Source organism: Drosophila persimilis, unplaced genomic scaffold (assembly GCF_003286085.1).
Source record: "Drosophila persimilis strain 14011-0111.01,24,50 unplaced genomic scaffold, DperRS2 tig00000002-arrow-pilon, whole genome shotgun sequence".
NCBI lineage: Eukaryota > Metazoa > Arthropoda > Insecta > Diptera > Drosophilidae > Drosophila > Drosophila persimilis.
In genome coordinates, this window is record NW_020825289.1 from 6,206,944 (window position 1) to 6,223,711 (window position 16,768).

At 45.0% G+C, this 16,768-nt stretch overlaps 3 protein-coding genes across 3 annotated transcripts; all 3 read left to right on the plus strand.

Annotated features, from left to right (window-relative positions):
* The first annotated feature begins 1,453 nt into the window (after positions 1–1,453).
* On the plus strand, positions 1,454–2,695 carry LOC6590253 (putative gustatory receptor 59d). Its single transcript, XM_002015847.1, has 2 exons — positions 1,454–2,482; positions 2,543–2,695. The coding sequence occupies exons 1-2, from the start codon at positions 1,454–1,456 to the stop codon at positions 2,693–2,695; spliced, it is 1,182 nt and encodes a 393-aa protein (XP_002015883.1).
* A 145-nt stretch (positions 2,696–2,840) lies between these two features.
* Positions 2,841–4,085, plus strand: LOC6590254 (putative gustatory receptor 59c). The gene is made up of 2 exons (XM_002015848.1): positions 2,841–3,869; positions 3,933–4,085. Exons 1-2 carry the CDS (start codon positions 2,841–2,843, stop codon positions 4,083–4,085), a joined length of 1,182 nt encoding a protein of 393 aa, XP_002015884.1.
* A 7,861-nt stretch (positions 4,086–11,946) lies between these two features.
* LOC6590255 (paired mesoderm homeobox protein 2) lies at positions 11,947–15,356 on the plus strand. Its single transcript, XM_002015849.2, has 3 exons — positions 11,947–12,223; positions 14,546–14,742; positions 14,907–15,356. The coding sequence occupies exons 1-3, from the start codon at positions 11,947–11,949 to the stop codon at positions 15,240–15,242; spliced, it is 810 nt and encodes a 269-aa protein (XP_002015885.1). The 3' UTR covers positions 15,243–15,356.
* Positions 15,357–16,768: the final 1,412 nt, after the last annotated feature.

A 16,768-nucleotide genomic window follows, 5' to 3' on the forward strand; every position in this document is an offset into this window, starting at 1 on the left:
ATAATGTCTGGTAAATGCTAAAATTTCTAGTTAGACGGGTCTATAGCATAGATTCAATGATTAAAATTGTATCTGTCCATCATCTGACTCGTATCATGCTGCAATGTTTGCTGGCATAAAAACGGAACAATCCTTAATCTACTGATGTATACATTCTCATTAGGTCCCCAGCGAGGACCTGTCCTCTACATTTTCCCATGTCATGCGATGGCTGACGCTCCCCGCAAGTATGCAACACTTTTTGGTCGAGTGCTGCATTGGATTTCCATGCAATCAGAAACCATTTTGAATCCGCATCCGTTTCCTGTTTTTGCATGACGGTCGCATTTGTGAGATGCGAGCGTGTATGGTTTTTTTGGAATTTGATTTGTCGGCTAAATTCACAACATTTTTGACACCCGCCATGCGCGAAATTGCATTGTTGTTGCAGTTGCCGTTGCCACATTTTTTCCTCTGCTGCCATTTGACAGCATGACAAATGCAAAACTATAAAAATTCATTTGAATTTCCCAGCATAGAGATGTGACCATAATAAATTGAATTTAAAGACACAGTTGGGGCATGTTTTCGGTGGTATTTAAAGCAAGAGCTGAGCATCCTTGCATTTTGTGGTTGGGTGGCCCTTGGCACTTTGGCACAACTCTTGAGACGTCGCTGACATCAGCCACAGATGGCGACCTGAGGGGCTTCCTCTCGCTTTCTTACGCTGTGTTTAATATGCACTTCAGAACGGGGAGTGACGAGGCCACGTCGAAGTTTCAGTTTCAGTTATGTATGCTTTTCAGTGGGTTATACCTATACATACCTCCCTGCCAAGCTGCTTGACTGCTGCCTCTGCGGGCTTTTCACTAAAAATAAGTGTTGAGCAAACAATCTACGGGCTTAGAATTTCGCTGGTGCAACATCAGCAGCCTCATCCCCATCCTCCCTCTCATCCTCGATGTCAGCGACGACATCTTTGTGCTCTCGAAACAGGGCCATGTTTGTCAAGCTATGAACTACGGAATCCAACTGCAAACAAGAATGCAGCACAAGATGTTTAACACTTTCCACAGACGTTCGCCCAGGGGTAGGTCATATGGCTACGCAGCACAATCCATCTGCGGTTCACGAATAGCCATGAGGGGGGAGTACAATGGAACCTATGGAAAAATTTTTTTTGAATGAAATAATATTCTGTTACGAATTTGTTTCAGAAATGAACGTCGGAGTCACCATTTGTGAAGAGCGCCCCCCACGACAATTACCAAAGAAGGGGTTCACCGTTCAGATAATATCACTATCCTGATAGCTTGGATTCCCCCGAACCATCGGCGCTGATAAGTTCCCCCATTTCCCCACCTATTTATGGCCCAAACTCATTCAACAAATTGACCGATTCTAGATAGTCTCCTTTCATCGCTTTCCCTAATGCATCACAGGCAAAGTTACAGTTACTTTTCAGTGTTTAACAATGCCGGACCTGGTCAAATGGTGTGTGCGCATCAGCTACCTGTATGGCCGTGTAACCGGTACGCTCAACTTTGAGATCGATTTAAAGACGGGCAGAACGCGGGTCACAAAGAAAACCACCATATATTCCGCGTTGGCACACTTGTTCTTGATAACTATCCCGGCGCACCATCTTTGGCGAGTCAAACCTACGTCTGACTTATTGGCAAATGCCAATGCGCTGCATGAAAATGTCTTCACGGTCGTCGCTTGGATGCGCGTCTCCTGTGCTTTGGCGGCCTTAGCCGGTCGCTGGTATCATCGTCGCCGGTATATGCGACTAATCAGCTCTTTTCGCCGTTTGTACCTGAAGAACACTGAGGTGATGCAGCACTGTCGCCGTGGCTTCGTCTCTAAATGCTTTATAGCCACCGTGGCCGAGAGTATGCAGTTTCTGATGGCCCTTTTGGTGGTGTGGGATCGCCTAACCTTCTCATTGCTCATTGGCATCTGGAGTGTCATGACCGTGACCGCCGTCATGAATGTAATCATTACTCAGTATTACTTTGCCCTGGGGAATGCCCGGGGCCACTACAAACTGCTCAATCGGGATCTTCGAGAGGTGCTCGCCGAGGCTCGGTCCCTTGGACCCAAGCGAAAGCGTCAGAACGGGGTCTTTATCACAAAATGCTGTTTCCTGGCCGATCGAGTGGATGAAATCGCGCAAACCCAATCCGAATTGCAGGCGCTGATCGAGCGCATGTCGAGGATCTATGAACTACAGGTGCTATGCCTTTTCTGCACCTATTATCTGACCTCCGTGGGAAACGCCTACTTGTTGTTTAGCATCTACAAGTACAATAACATAACACAGGGTTGGTCGAAGCTTAGCTTGCTGGCGGGTGCTACTTTCTTAGTATTTTACTATGCCGATTGCTTGATAAACTCTTACAATGTTTTCTACCTGCTGGAAGCCCATCAGGAGATGCACAAGCTTCTTGAGCAGCGAAACCTCTTTCCGTGGGGTCTGGATGAGCGACTGGAGTCAGCCGTAAGTCCTGCCATTAGTCCTGGCCCTAACCACCCTGCCCTGACCTTCATTTGCTTTCAGTTTGATAGCCTCGAGCTGAGCCTGGCCCGCAATCCATTACAACTACACTGTTTTGGGCTATTTAAGTTGGATCGTTCCTCTGCATTTGACGTGGGTAATTCTTTACTAATCAACTCCGTACTTCTAATACAATACGATATGCAGAATTATTGAATAAACCACTTGTGTGCCCGCTGATGTAATTTGTCGTGAGCCAATTAGCCTGCCCTGCTCCCACAAGTCATATCATATTGATTGGATTGCCTGCCAGTCCACCTCAACTGTGACTCCTCCATCGAGTCCCCTTTAGTTGTGCGGTATGGCTGACTTCGTTTGGATAATTCAACGCTTTGTCTACCTCTATGGTCGATTGGTAGGAGTGGTTAACTTTACAGTGGACTGGCGAACAGGCCGAGCGATGATCACCCGCTGGGCCACGATCCAGGCGGCGGTACAAAATATCTGTCTGATCGGTCTGCTGACGTTCCAGCTCCTTCACGGCGATACGGTACTATTTACCTTTAAACACGCCAAATACCTGCACGAGTACGTGTTCCTGATGGTGACTGCGGTGCGCCATTGGGCAGTTCTGCTCACGTTGGTCAGTCGATGGCGACACCGTGGGGACATCGTACTCATTTGGAACCGATTATTCCGTGCGACTCAGCAAAGGCCTGATGTGATACCTCTATATCGTCGAAGGCTTATTTTAAAGTTTATATTCGCCGTCCTGTCAGACAATCTTCATATGGTATTGGATCTGAGCGCGCTCCGCCAGAAATTCAGTCCGGCCCTGGCCCTGAAGCTGATAGTCTGGTACCTGTTCACAACCATATTCAATATGATCGTGGCCCAGTATTACCTGGCCATGCTGCAAGTCAATGTCAGCTATACACTGATCAAGCGGGATCTCCGTGAACTGCTGACGGAGACCCAAGCCCTCTGTGGGAGCACCAACCGTCGGGGCGGCGTGTTTGTTACCAAATGCTGCGCCCTGTCCGATCGGCTGGATAGGATAGCGGAGACACAGTCAAAGCTGCAGGCACTGGTCGACGGAATGTCGAAGATATTCCAGATACAGAGCTTCAGCATGACCATCGTCTACTACCTCTCTACGATCGGCACCATTTACTTCGCCTTCTGCACGATCAAGTACAGCTCCACCGGACTGGGCGCCTCAAACTGGGGACTGCTGCTGATCGTCCTCTCCACCACCTTCTTCTACGCGGACAACTTTATCACCATCAATATTGGATTTATTATCATGGATTCCAATCCAGAGCTGATGAAAATACTTGAAGAACGAACGTTATTATGCGAGGAACTGGATGAACGCTTGAAGAGCTCGGTGGGTTTTTTGTTTCTTTTTCTTATCCGAAATCAAATTTGAAGTGTACTTTTTCCATTGCAGTTTGAGAGCTTTCAACTGCAGTTGGCACGAAATCCACTGGAGTTCTATGTAATGGGTCTCTTTAAGATTGATCGCGGCCGCATTATGTCCATGGCAAACGCTCTTATAACCCATTCCATAATATTGATACAATGGGAATTGCAGAACAATTAAACATAGCTAAAATCAAAACGAATAAAGAGCGCTTGTTGCGAACAATGTCAGACAGGGGGAGTGCCGAGTGTGCACCTCCAGGTTGGGCATTTTATCTGCATCTGAGAGAGTGCTTGTACCTATGGAATGTGTAATTGTGGCCAAGCAAAACCGATAATGGCCGTTTCATGCACTGCCCGTGGGGATATCGCACTCGCAGTTGTGGGTAATGGAAATTGGCTGGCCGGGATTCCTTTGTATCGCCAATTGCCAGGCATTTATAAGCCTGGAAACTTCGACACGACAAGAACGATTCTAACGACAGTGACAAATCCACTGACAGCGGCAATGCTTTGCCGCAAGACGAGCAAAATAAACGAGCTTCGATTCAATTTGCCCTCGCAGCCCCATCCGCTTAGCATAAGTCGCAATTTAATCCGTCTCCCGACAGCCGGGGCACAATATGCATTGCCAACACCCGGACAGACATCCAGGCAGACAGACAGACAGACAGATAGTCAGATAGATGGAGCAACGGATGGAACTAGAGACATTTTAGCATAATGCATTGCCAGTCGCTGCTGCTGTTGCTGTTGCTGCTACTCCTCTCGAAGCTCGACAGCTAAAACTAACAGCATCGGCGAGGAAACACTTGAAGTAGGAGTGGGAGTGGAAATGGAAATGGAAATGGGAAGGATGGTTAGGTTAACAATGAAACATTCTTAGCATCAATGGAGTTTATCGATTGGACAAGAATCAAATTGCCATATTGAATGCACAGAAGATGGCTGTGGCAATTGAAGTACATGCTTACATACGCGTAGATACTATCCTTTGCTTTACTCCGTCCAATATACAGATCTGTATCAGTGCACACTTTTTGTGGAGCCAGAGAACCTAGCACCCTGTTAGGCTATAAAATCCACATCTAAGGACTGCTCAGATGTGGTCTCTTGTGCAGATAATTTCGGGGGAGAAAAAAATAACATTTTCGCGGCTCAGAGAAATCTGTACCCTGCCACAGCTAACACAATTCTCGGCTAACCATAACTTACGAAATATGCAAAGGAGGAGAGGCTCAAAAATGCATAGGAAATCCCAAAGCAGCAGAGCAGAGAGACAGCGGCAGCAGCGGAGGCACGGAAAAAATGAAAATTAAATTGAATTTTCAAACGCCACGTTCATAAATCCAAATGCCAAGGCGAACGGAAATGCAACCGAAAAAGGAAAATTTTTTGTAGTTTACTTTTGCCGCAGGCTCCTCAACAGCTACAACAGCAGCGAAATTGTGCTCAAACATACTCGGAATCATAAATATTTGATTTTCTTACATTTTTACAACATCTCTGCGAATGCCTGTCTGGAAGCTGAATCTGTGGCCTGGCACCCGGGACCCGGAGAAAATTGATAAGTTTTCAATGATTACGCTTCGAGATTGATATAATTTGTGTGCAATTTCGCAGCAATTGGCAAATGTCGCGTACGTGAGCCGAAGGATGACATTTCGTTTGGCTTGAGACGAACTAAATTGAAAATCAGAATTGAACTGGGAAACATTTAGCTTTCCAGTACCACTGTAGATCAGCCTACCACACCTCCAAATCAAAAAGCCTTCACTCAGGGCTCTTAGAACTAAAGGAAGGCCACACAACTTTCGTAAGGGCTTTAATAAGGTGGCTCATGGCTAGTTCTTAATCTGTAATGATGTGCTCTCTGAGGTAAGTACGGCTGGGTTTCGAGCTTACATGCAGATGTTCTCACATGTGTGCGGGGTCTCGTAAACACTCTTTATGGACTTTAAAATTTATGTTTTGTGTACACTCTGATGGTTGGATGCTTTCGTCGTACAGTAATCGTATGTATTTGTGGATATGTTGCGGTCTTTTTGGTTTTTGGCGTGCGAACTGCATTTTATGAATTTTTTATGGCTTTTAATGTACACACACCTGGCGCCATCTAACGCTCACATCGGGCGGCCCAACGACACTCGGGCGCATGGACATTCCGGGCAGGACGGTGGTACGCAGGGCCATAAAAAGAAACAAGAACGTATAGGTGGAGAACAACACACCTTTTATATGGTCGCCCATAAAGCGGTGCGCCCCGAAATCTGCTCACGCTTCTGGACCGTATTTCATCTCGACCTGGTCTAATCCATCGCCGTGTGGCTTTTCGCCAAGGAATCCATGGAATCCTCGCATGAAATACGAGGTATCCCAAGGATCGCAGCAAAAACTTTTCCCTTGATTTATCTCTTTCACTCTCTGTGGAACTTCAGGCCATGAGAGCACACCCACTCATTAATTTTTGGGCCTGCATCAGAGCCGGTTATTGTGCGAGTACTTGTACGAGTATGGATGCTTTCATTCTGGACGGAGCTCGGAGTGAATTTTAAAATAATGAGCATGTCTGCCTCTGTCCACCACAACTGCTAAAGATTGCGATTTATTTATGTGACAGCTGCAGCGTCAATGCAGTTCTGAAGTGCAACTCAGGCGTGGGACAGGATAGGACGGAGTCCGGGAAAAAGTTAAGTACAATTCCACTTATATTTTCATGGGATAATCTTTATGTACAAGAGTATTCATTGATATACGGATAAGTAGAGCGGCTTGGTCCGAACAAAATTTGAGGCTCTTCAAATCGTTTTTCATTTTCTGAGGTTAAACTATGGCTTTTCTAAAGAACTCTCTTAGCTTAATAAGAAAATACTTATTTCCCTTTACGACTCGTACAAACCCTTCAAAAAAGATACATATTTGTGAGTTTCTCGTATGGTAATGTCATTTCAAGGCATTGTATCGACACTCGTACACACAAAACTTGGCCCAAATTGAATCGAATAGAAAGCTAGGAGGCCTTACAGCCGACATGTTTGACAAGGACAACAGTGACATCCACTAATGGGCGCAGAGAGGGAGAGAGGAACGGATTCACTTTCGCTTTTTTTGTTTTCAATTTCCATTCGATTCCATTTGCCGAACTCCGTCTCGTCTGTCCTTGTGATAAGGCACTGGAAGCTCTAATTGCATCTGATTGCAGTGACAGTTTTTCCTACCAACTGACAGCTGCAGAAGACGGATGCGGAGGAGGATACATATATAAGGATGGGTAGCCCGTTCTGTCCTGGCTCTGAGTACCCGTACATCCGTTTCGCATCCGTTGATTTTCGATTCGCGTAATTCCTTTCTTGCTTGTTTGCTTGGAAGCACTGCACAGTGCAGTGCTCATCCGGGTAAAATCGTGAGTGAAATTTAAATGGCGCTGACTGTGCAGCTCACTGAGCGACAACTGTACAACGATAATACAATACAGCGGAGTGCTCGATTGAAAATGTTCAATCAACAAAATGTCATTCCTCACGAACAAACTGTCGAAAGCGATTCGCAAGGAATTATTCAAATTTGATGAGAGTTATAATATCTCTCTCTCTCAATATCTCATTAAGAACGGCTGCAACATTACATTATGGAACATATTGCGCAAGCGGTCTACAATGGTGATAATTAAGCACATCCTTTTACCCTCTTGCCTTACACCTTAGAGCCCCTCAGTACGAAGTAATCCATTTCTCAGTTTTCCATAAATTCAGACCGAAAGGTAGAGCACGTTCGGATTATAATGCAGAGGGGGGCGTGTGTTATGGTGTCTGGTGCAGGAACTACATTTTGTGGTATTTTTCGTGTTCTGTGGTTGGCTTTTTGATCCCTCTCTCCATCTATTTCTCTATTCCCCGCAAAAATTTCACTTCCACGTACAAAGTACATATGTACGTATGTAAATTTGTATGAACTTCCTGATGAGCGAACGGAGATATTGGCAAGGAATGTGCCTCAGCGGCATCCATTAGGTCGAACGCCCCAGACAGAAAATACTAATTAAAATGCATTATTAATTTTCATGCCATTTCGGAGCCATTAATCTGTTTCAATCTCAGCTGGATAAATATTAAATGGTGGCTTCTTCGATAAGTGAGTGAAGTGTGGACGAGAGACCAGAAAAAACGCCAATGTTTGGCATAAAAAATGCATGAATTATGCAAACCATTTAGAAGGGAAAATCGAAAATTCCTCAACATTTTTTCCTTATTCAAAGCTTTAAAAAATTGATGCCACTCGGCCAAAAAGTCCGAGAACTGACCCAACTTCCTTGCTCGGCATACGTCTATGTATCTCTATGTCTGTCTTTGTGTAAGTGTCTAAATGGACATCTGACCGGGAGTGCGGCCTGGAGGAGCCCGAAACTCTCTCAACATGGCTTTTAAAACTCGGCCCTGCCCCCTGAAACCCTAAGCCACTGGCTACAGGGGTGGTAGTATAAAATATTCATGCGTTTTATATGGTGGCTGACAACGAGTCCGAAACTAGGGAAGGAGAAAGTGTACAATACTGGGCCTATGTCATATTAAAAGTCAAGAAGCTTTTGCGTGCCGTAATTAATGTAAATCCCCCTTTACTTTGCTATACCCTTACTCCGTGCCCGTGCCATATCCCCTAACCGACCGAATGGCAGTCTGAGAGTGACAAGTTGGTTGAAAAGCTTGTAACGGGCAAACACATTCATTAGCCATAAACTATTTTCTGCCTCAGTTGAGAGGCCACTCCTCTAACTGTGGTCCTGAGATCAGTATTTTTATAATACTATAAGAACCAAAAACACAGCAACCTATCACCTAAGCAGTAACCAATCCTCAGATAGAAATTCTATGATTCCTGGAAACGTGTTCCCCAATCAAAGACCATTGATTATAATCAGAACAGTGCTCGCTACTAGGTATCACCATAGTCCATACCATTTTCGTGGCATTCACTGTTGCTCTTTGGGCATGCCCATCGCCTGGGCGCCTGTCAACCTTCTTCTTCTCGTATATGCACCCTGTAATTGATTTTCTGTTTACGCAATGGCCCAAAAAATTGGGCGTGGTCGGGGGCGAATGTGTAGAAGGCGTGGCAAATCAGGCAAAAGTTACGCCTGCCTGATGCTTCCGGTTCATTCTTGTTATTATATTTCATTTGCCGTCAACTGTTGTGCTGCCTGATACCTACAACATTCGTGGACTTCCCAAGAAAATCTAAGAAACAAAGCCATATTTGATTGATACCCCGTAAAAGCCGTAATTATTTCATTAGTGGAAACCATTATGGGATTGGGATTGATATACTTTGAATACTTTAGCTTTATATATTTCCCAATGAATTATATCAGTATTTTCAGTCGCTTTTCTTCATCCCAACAGGACCGGCTATCTTTGACCCTCTAATGGGTAGCACAAAAGTTTTCATACTGTAACTTTTGTGATATTTCTGCTGGGCGGAAAGGCAGAGAGTCGAGACTGAGCCTCAGAGAGAGCGACTGCTCCAGAGGGGGAGGAAGTCCGACGGAGCGGGGCACATGCCAACACTTGTTTTCTGTTAAGTGATTTAGGCAAAACTTTTGCACCCCTCGTAGCTCTTTCCGAAGCAACTCCCCTGCTCCATCCGCAGCCCCAGGCCCAGCCCCAGCCCCAGCCCCCTTTCGGATACCGTCAGAAAGCGTGTGCCATTCGTGTCTGGCATTTCGGGCTTAGACGACACCCTTGACACAGACGAGGGACTGGGACAGGGACCGGGATCGGGACTGGGATGCATGTAGGTCTTGCTATTCCAATGGCTGGTTCTGCGGTTCCGGTTCGCCGTTCGGTTTGGTAATATTCTGAAATACATCGGAAATGTTTTACAAAACTTTCGCGAAGGGAGCAACAAAAAGAACAACATTTTAAACGGTTGCCACATAATCGCCGTCAAGTGAAATTCATTTTCTCGACAAACAACATGAACTTCAAAGGAACTTTGGCAAATCTCCACCACTCTGAGCTGCTCAAAGGAAATTGAAATTGTTAAGTGTGTGCGGGAAACTAGGAGAGCTGTCGATCTGGCTTAGCGATTCCCATAGACGATGTACATCTGATGTGTAGCTTGTGATTGCCTCAAAATGTTGCATACTCCAATCATGTTCATGCCATAGCCATAGCATAGCTATCACATAATAATCGACATTACCTGAGCTCATCCTGGCCCCTCCTGAGAGCCTGACAAGTTTAGTTACTTTCCCGCTATCTGACAACATTAAAACTGTCTCCTCAAATTCCGACTTGCCAGAAGAATTTCCGCGGCACAAAGTTTGCCCGGGTAACCATATTACATGGATAACACCCGCAGAACACCAGCACCACGCGAGAAATGCTTCGTGACAAAGAATTCCAACGAAAGGCGAAAGAATAAAGGAGTAGAGTAGAGCAGGGCAATGCAGGAGCCCGAAAGGAGAGGGAAGAAAAACGTTTGCGGGATACAGTAAACCGTAGCGAGTAGAGAAAACTTTGAAGTTTTATTAAAAATACACGCCGCAACATTCCTCAAGAACTTTTGGCACACGAAAACGTGAGATAATTTAGAAGAAACGAACCGAACGAGGCTGAGTCCTGCTCCTGCAGCAGGTGAGGAAAATAGCCGAAAACCGGCAGCGAAGTGTCAAGTAGTTTGGATAAACTTTTGTGACAGCTCAATTTGGAAGGGAAAATGTAAGTCAGCATTTTCTCCAAGGATGCCCACAATATTAGAATATTAATAGCGAGCTTATGCCTGGCCGACTAATGAGCAGGAGCCAGGGTTTTGATAGTTACGAGCAGGTCTAAAAGAAAGCCTTGATGTGGGTTGTATGTCAAGAAAATGGTGGATTAAAGTCATAAAGTTTACGGAAACCGATAGAAATCATGAATCCAGAGAGGACATACATATGTATGTCGAAATGTAAAGCCAGCTGTAACCAATATTTATATCGAACATACATAGCTATCGATAATCAGAGGCAAACCCATTGATTGACAGAAACACACATCCTGCTGGAGACACCTTGCAAGGTAAAGACAAACACAGCTGAACAGTCCGAAGGATCCGGAGACATGCACTTAGCCAAGCAATGCCATCCTCCTTCCGACTGCCATCATGATGGGTTCCTTGCACTCGCCTCGGGCATATGGTAGGAGAAAATTAACAGCATGTTGTGGTTATGGAAATTAGCTCTGGAAAGATGACAAACATTGTGCGTGCCAAGATTTATGCCCTGATGTTGCACAAACTACTTCAGATGCACATCCTGCGCTACTGAATGAGAGCACCGAAACCGAAACCGAGCCCGAGCCCGAGCCCGAAACTGGAGCAACGCCACAACACATGGCCGGTGCCTGTGTTGACAGCCAGGACAATGGAAGGGAACTGTGTGGACAAGCCCTCCGGCTAATTGGTATTTATTGCTACTTAAATGCCCAAAACTTGTTGCTACTTTTCACCTCGTATTTCAAACAGTTTTCCAGATACTACATACACCGCCGATGCACCGGCAACGCCCCCAAAATGTCGGATACGCAATGGAAGAGAGCGAAAGGCAAGACACATCGGCCAATGGTAGATCCGAGGCTATAATTAGGCGCAGTCGGAAAGAGAGCAAAGATCTTGCTGACATATGTTTCGTATTCTTAAGATCTTGGGATCGTTGGATCGTTGGATCGTTCAGCGAGGCCACGCAAGGCGAGCGCACACTCTTTCGATTTTGAGGCTAATTTCAGTGGGCACACGACTTTGGCACGGTTTAGTATCGTCGCGACAATTATCGTAATTAACTCGTTTATGTGTTGTGTGCTAATCCAATTACCAAGTTCGCGCAGGATGCCCCCAATCTTGGCGAGCGCAAATAAAGGAAATTAATTCAATCATCGTTCAATTGGCTCTGACAAATGAAGAATTCAATTTGACTCTCAAATTCAATTGAATGATCCCCAATCTCAATACGCGATTAGTCGAAAGTGTTTCTGCACATTGATTGAAAAGTGAAAGTCGATCCGTTAGCCATGCTGAACTATCAGCCACAATTACACTCTCTGCCCGGCGGCAATGCCAGCAATTTCTACTACGGCCCGACGGGATCACATCCCCTAGCAGCCGCCGGCGAGTCCTATCCATCGCATCCGTCGCACAATCTCGATGCCGAGGAAAAACTACACGAACGCGACGGCACTGCCAGGGACCTGGACAAAATGCATCGCTTCTCGGTGGACAATCTCATCGAACTGAAGCACGATGTCTATGCCAAGGGCAAGCTTTCCATGGAAATCAGTAACAATTATGGTGAGCTGAAGTTCCATGAGGCGAAATTGAACAAATTTATCCAACCACACGGAAACAAAACATATTTAAGGAGGCTGACTTTAAGGCAATTGATAGTTGGTTTTCGTTAAACTTTAAGTGGACCCCATTTGATACAATTCGCTAATGTTATCATCTACTCGTTTGTATGTCTGTATGTATGGGGAAAGGAATGCCTAATGCAGAAGGTGTTTGCCACAGAAATCCGGTTAGATATACGCAGGTAATTTGTGAGGTTTATCGTGAGTGTTCGTGAGCCGTATTCATAAATGATAAATTCATTTGCGAAACGAGCTACGAGCTAAGAAGCTCTGACTTTATGACATTAACCGCACAAGTGTATGCACTTAGCCACATATTATAGATATATGTATGTATGTATCTTTGTAGATACTCGTACTACTTGAATGTGTGCTGCGCTGTGCTGTGCTGTGCGTGCTGTGTGGACCACTCATGGATGACAATTAGGTGCCAGATGTGGGCGACATTTGTTCACCGCTCCGCAATGCCATCTTTATGCACTTTTTCAGTTTCGTACTCGTACACCTCCATGCAACCCACAATCAAAACTGTCAACATATTGCTGCCTGTTGTCATATTCCGCATGATATACTATGAAAACCTATGCCATGGTTCTTGTAGAACAATTTGTAACCAGTTCTCATAAACTTTGCCCGTTCTGTCCCCTCCCTTCGTGGATGGTGTTCTCTTTCTTTTTTTGTGGCAGAGGAAACATTTCCGAGCCGACAACACTTCAACATTGTCAACATGACAAAACGTAATCAAAGCTGACATGATATTCCCTCAGTGGCCGCATGCCTTTGAAGCGATCCGAGGACGGACCCGGGCACGGGTAGGCTCTGTTCCCTCCCCTCCCCACCCCGAGTCGACGGCAGCCGACGGCCACGACTATAATTTCCAAGTGGAGCATATAAAACGCCAGTCCCGTCCCGATGTACCGATGTAACCATTCCCAGACGGAGCACGCACCCAGCTTCTGTTCGCTCTGCGTTTATTTTCGTCGCTCCATTGGATTTTAACATGCCGTTCTCATCCCTAGTTCAGTACGTACCCCTCTCTCTCACTCTACGTAGTATGTATATCTCCCAGTGAAATCTGATTGAGGTTTCCCTTTCGATTTGTTGGTTTTTTATTAAGCTGCAACTGTTTTTTATCGCTCGTTGGCAATTCAAACTAAAGATCTTCCTCCCATCGCTCACACTCCCCGGGGAGATGGTTTGTGGAGCGGTGCATTCATCTCTGGGTTGTTTTCTCCTATTTGGTTTGGTTCGGTGGAGTACTCCAAGCTGATCTACGATGCATTCCCAACTTTGTGGACAGCTTTGCTGACAAATTGAGACAAATGTCGTGGGTAGGAGCAGTACTCTGGATGTTGATGGGGACAGTCATGGCGGTGGGCCACCCTGAAGCAAGAACAAGCGCTGCCTGACTACGAGACAGATTTTCAGAGTGTGCATAGATTTTAGTGATCTGAAAACTCGAATTATAAGAATTATCATTTAATTAGCACTCTCAGAGTATGTATAGTATATTTCAATCATCAAACTGAAAGATAAACGGCAGATGAATAGCTTCATTATCTACAGCTTATCTGTTTTGTTCTCTATGTCAGATGATTATTCCTTTGAGGAATATGAACCATTTCTGTGAAAAGTCATGCTAGACGCTTGCATCGTGTGGCGGCGCCTTCCCCAATTATAACCAGAATAGAAATTTTCGAATGAAAGAGAATGAGAATGATATTTCGTAAAACGATTTCCACAAGAAGGAAAATTCAATGGAAAATCAATTAACGGCAGCTAGAGAGCTCGCTTACGACCGCTTAATGTCACAATTTCACTTTAATTAATAGATCGTAAATTTGTTAGCTCTTGTTTGTTGGATTGTCGGGCCGGGGACCAACGTGGAAATTAGTATACAGCTGTCCGCCGATGTCGTCAAAAGATATTTTATGGTTCATGCCATTTGTTTATGACCCCCACATCTTTCCCCATCCCTTCATCTCAGCTATTGCTATCCCCAATGCGCGACTCCGACCCCAGCCAAAGGATCAAACGGAATGCAAAATTTTATGTGTTCTCGACAACCCATAAAAGTAACGAAATTTCTTAGCTGAGCTGCCAAATTAATTGATACCCGTCGGCACTCATCGATTATTTACGAGGCGCCCCTGCGTTCGTCCGTCCGTCAGACGGATTTTGCATTCACCTCCAGCTAAAACCCAAAACTAAAAGAGAAAATTCTCCTTTTAATGGCTTCTTAATTGCCCCCCTTCCGTTGCAGGCGGCGGTGGCGGTCCCAGTGGCTGCACCAGCAATCTCTCGACGGGACACTCGAGGAAACCGCGACGGAATCGCACCACCTTCAGCTCCGCCCAGCTGACGGCCCTGGAGAAGGTGTTCGAGAGAACCCACTATCCGGATGCGTTTGTACGCGAGGAGCTGGCCACCAAGGTGCATTTAAGCGAGGCACGAGTGCAGGTGAGAGAAACCGCAGGGAGCTCTAAGCTTTCTAGCTTTTTAGAGGTTTGAGAAATGCTAAGGAAAGTGTTCAAGTGATTCATTTAAAGAGAAATGTTATGGACAGCGTTGACTGGCGCTCATTTGATAGCTCTTCTAATAAGACCTTAAACGCCTGCTTCTAGGTCTGGTTTCAGAATCGCCGTGCAAAATTCCGCCGCAACGAACGAAGCGTGGGCGCCCGTCCACTGCTGGACACCGCATCCCAACTGGTGCCAGCGCCCCTCAGCAATACCATGCACAAATATGCGAACATGAGCCACCCACCGCCACCGCCCCCGCCCGGGGCATATGCCCTAAACTTTGCACCGCTGGAGCTGCGCTCTTGCCAGAACTACACGAACTGCTATGCGGGATTCGGAACGAATCCCTCCAACGGCAACGGCATGTGCTCCTTCTTTGGGGCCACCAACTATTGTGTGGCAGCCAACTATGCCAAGAATGCTTATCCGCCGCTTTGATGACAGCAACGACGATGCCCACCACGGCGATGGCGATGGCGATGGCGATGAGGACCGCAATCTTTTAATGGGCCCCGTGAGGTTACTACGTCCACTCACTTGTGTGTATTTCAATTAGCTAAATTGTATTAAAGTTGAAAAATGTATTACAAATTAACATACATATTTACCTACCTGACTAATATTTATATTTATACGATACTAAATGAGATGTGACATACTGAAGAGAACTAAAATATATAACAGCTTCTAAGAGAATGTTCGTTGATGTTTTAATTGGATAATACTTTAAGTAAATCAGTTTAATTTTATAAATCTTTAGAAGACGTATTGTATTTCGTTTAGGCTTTTAATGCCTTGCGTCAATTGTGACAATTAGAGACCACTTTTGAGTTAATTATTAGGCAATTATATGTCGATGGTTTTGGTCTCTAATTTCCAAGCATAAAGACTATACGCACTACTTATTTATCTTGCATTAATCTTGAATCGGTTTCTGTTTTGAAAATCGCATCTGATTAAAGTTTAAAGCACTTCCCTTTAATTCAAGGCTACACTTTGACTCGTCTTGCAACCCCATCCTTTTGGCACTTTGGATGGAATTCATCATCCTGTTGAGCTACAGGCAATTTACTCCTACTCAATATGCAAAAGATTTCCATTTATTAAACTGTCAGTGGCGTATGAAATTGACATGGCTTATTTAATTATTTACTTAGTAATATGATTTAATTAAAAATGTATATCCACAGATGCACACACACACAGACACACGCACAAGACCGAGACCGAGAGCAGCTCAAGGGTTATGTTCGTGTGTGGATGTTTGTGATTTTTCACCCGCATGTGTTAATTTGTATAATAAAACTTAATTAAAGTCAAAACAAATAAGCAGACGAGGAGCAGCAGAGATACTGCACACACACACACGCACAAACACAAAGGGCGAGGGTCGGAAAAACTTTGTGGAAAAGCCACAAACGTTATCAAAGGCGTAGCCGCAATCAGAGTAGATTAAGATTGCGGCCAAGTCGGTCTTTCAACGCAATTAAAATAGACAGATTGGCAGTAGAAATACAATAAAATACTATAGAATGAATGTGCATTGCATTGTGTAGCTCAAGGATCCAAGGAAAAAAGCTCAAACCGAACGCATTCCGAAAAGTTTTCGATGGAGGAAAACACACAAAAGGACATCCAAAGTCAGAGTGGTGGGAGATTCCATCCATCCTAGGCGGCCAGTGGGAGACCCCCATCCACATCCATTGCTGCTAGATGGAAAAGGTTAACAAGTATGTAATATATTTAAATGCAAATAAAAATTCCTCTTTTATCCGCAGGCCAAACATGACAGAGCCAAACAAGCCGGGAGCGGTGAACAACAGCGGAAAATGCAAATTAACATTCGGAATGTGGAATCGTTCCTGCTACTAATTTGCATAAAGCGATGGGGAACGGCACTCAGAGCGTAAAACATTTTTACAATATTTACCAAATTGCAATAATGTTGGAGGAGCAGAGCAGGA

What these genes read in the sequence shown, in the direction of transcription:
- LOC6590255 (XM_002015849.2), top strand. Translation starts at nt 11,947, where the DNA reads ATGCTGAACTATCAGCCACAATTACACTCTCTGCCCGGCGGCAATGCC. An exon ending in GGAAATCAGTAACAATTATG is followed by an intron (nt 12,224 to 14,545) that starts GTGAGCTGAAGT and finishes CTTCCGTTGCAG; the next exon opens with GCGGCGGTGGCGGTCCCAGT. An exon ending in TAAGCGAGGCACGAGTGCAG is followed by an intron (nt 14,743 to 14,906) that starts GTGAGAGAAACC and finishes GCCTGCTTCTAG; the next exon opens with GTCTGGTTTCAGAATCGCCG.
- LOC6590254 (XM_002015848.1), top strand. Translation starts at nt 2,841, where the DNA reads ATGGCTGACTTCGTTTGGATAATTCAACGCTTTGTCTACCTCTATGGT. An exon ending in ATGAACGCTTGAAGAGCTCG is followed by an intron (nt 3,870 to 3,932) that starts GTGGGTTTTTTG and finishes TTTCCATTGCAG; the next exon opens with TTTGAGAGCTTTCAACTGCA.
- LOC6590253 (XM_002015847.1), top strand. Translation starts at nt 1,454, where the DNA reads ATGCCGGACCTGGTCAAATGGTGTGTGCGCATCAGCTACCTGTATGGC. An exon ending in ATGAGCGACTGGAGTCAGCC is followed by an intron (nt 2,483 to 2,542) that starts GTAAGTCCTGCC and finishes ATTTGCTTTCAG; the next exon opens with TTTGATAGCCTCGAGCTGAG.